This window comes from Quercus lobata, chromosome 9 (assembly GCF_001633185.2).
Source record: "Quercus lobata isolate SW786 chromosome 9, ValleyOak3.0 Primary Assembly, whole genome shotgun sequence".
Taxonomy (NCBI): domain Eukaryota; kingdom Viridiplantae; phylum Streptophyta; class Magnoliopsida; order Fagales; family Fagaceae; genus Quercus; species Quercus lobata.
The window spans coordinates 36,101,919-36,103,898 of record NC_044912.1 but is presented as its reverse complement, the minus strand read 5'-3'; the positions used below and the strand labels follow the sequence as shown (position 1 = coordinate 36,103,898).

Sequence of the window (1,980 nt, the reverse complement as noted above, 5' to 3'; positions counted from 1 at the left end):
TTCCTAACTTGATTCGCAGTTGCTGCGTTCCATACCAAGTTCTTCAACGGCACACTATTGAAGTTAGTGTTAACATTGCTTACTAAATGGCAGAGGCAATACCGGTGGTGGGTTAAGGGCGGTTGCAAGTAGCCCCTAGTGGTGTCATCGAAGCATGATTGTATCCCATGATGCCTGTCGAATATTATACACAGATTGGTCCAGTCTGTAACATAGGTCAACAGGCCAAGAACCATCCCCATGTCTCCGTGCTCTCGCTTTCGACAACGGTAAATGCGAGTGGATAAACCTCGTTGTTACCATCTGTTGCCATTGCTATCAACAGCTTTCCTTTGTATTTGCCATAGAGGTGCGTTGCATCTATGCTTATCACCGGCTTGCAATGCCTGAACCCTCTAATACACGGACCGAAAGCCCAAAACGCGGAGTTGAATATACAAGTCCCCGGGACAAGGGGGTCACACTTTAACGTGGTCACAGTGTCCGGATCTGCATCGGACAATGCAGCTAGAAATTGTGGCAATTCCGTGTACGACTCGTCAAAATCCCCGTAAATACGCGCAACTGCCTTCTGTTTGGCTTCCCAAACCTTGTACATAGTTACATCATGCCCATGCCTTGCATGCAGCATACCACGCAAGTCCCTTACGTTTCGGGTTAGGTCCTTCCATACATACTTCTCAAGTGCAATGGAGATAAACTTTGAATCCATTATCCGCCCATCAGTCGCTACTTGGAGGGATGAGCAACTATGGGGACCCTTACATGTACTGATAACCCACATCCCGTGCTTCTTGCTACAATTGGCCCGAATTGACCACAGACATGCCTCATGTATGCACTGCACTACCAGCCTATTGGTGTCAGACTTGATGACCTTGTATTGCTTATTATGCTCCACAGAGTAGAGGGTCAACACATATTGAACAGAGGCTTTATTCTTGAATAGCATCCCTGTTGCTGGGTGGTCACCTTTATGCCAACTTGTAAGATGTCCTGTACCCAATGCAGGTGATGGGTCATTAATATTGTCCCATGTGTTTGATGTGAACCATTCTGGGATAGGAACTGTTGTAAGGCAATCCTCCTCGTTGTTTTTTATCAGTGGTACATCTAAGACCTCCGCGTCGTCCACCGGTCCATCAGTATCAATGAACTCTTCATACACATCTCGGCTGGCATCAATTTCAATTCCCTCGTCCATATCAGCTTGGACATGTTCATATGTGTGACTAGACCCTCCCACATCATGTGTATGGGTGGTGCCCAACACTTCGGTGTTGTCCAAATGATCAACCGCACTACATGGTTGATTATTGTAGGGGAAAGGCGTGGCATTGGCAAAGGAAGGATGCACGTCAAGCGACGATGAGTGTGGCTCTTCCACCCCACTGCCATGCTGTGAACTTGCACTAGCATGGAACCTAACAGCCTCAACAATTACATACAAGTCGGACGCTATGAACTGGGGGGTCCGCTTAATCACTGCCCACATCATGTCCACGTCAGCATCGCAACCCAATGGATTTGAGTTGTAGACAACCTGAGTACTCACAAGTATCTGGGGGGCACGGTACACGATGGATATCTTATGTGACTCCTTGTCCAACCGTAGGGCTTCCATTATCTTCCGGTGCATTTTTCTCAAGTGTGTTCCCCATTTCAACTCAATGAACTTCTGCTTCACTGACTCACCTCTATAGGACAGCCCATGCAACTCATGGAAATACTATTCCCCATCATAGTAAACGTAGAAGCAATGACGACCCATGCCAGACCTGGATAAGGACAATTAATTTGGTTATCATGCAGAAGATAGGGGGTTATGTTAATGCAGCAGTAATTAATCTTTTACAGATGCACTATGATGCTATCCTAAATATTCTTAACAAACTTGATTCGTTTGGACACAAACATTGGCCTTTTAGGGGAGATGTGCCACAACAAAGAATCAGGGTCTTCCACATATCTCTTGGTGAG

General features: G+C 46.3%; 1 protein-coding gene across 1 annotated transcript; it reads right to left on the bottom strand.

Moving 5' to 3' along the window:
• Nucleotides 1–217: 217 nt before the first annotated feature.
• On the bottom strand, nucleotides 218–1,624 carry LOC115961668. The gene has a single exon (XM_031080605.1). It carries the CDS (start codon nucleotides 1,622–1,624, stop codon nucleotides 218–220), a length of 1,407 nt encoding a protein of 468 aa, XP_030936465.1.
• Between the last annotated feature and the right edge of the window lie 356 nt (nucleotides 1,625–1,980).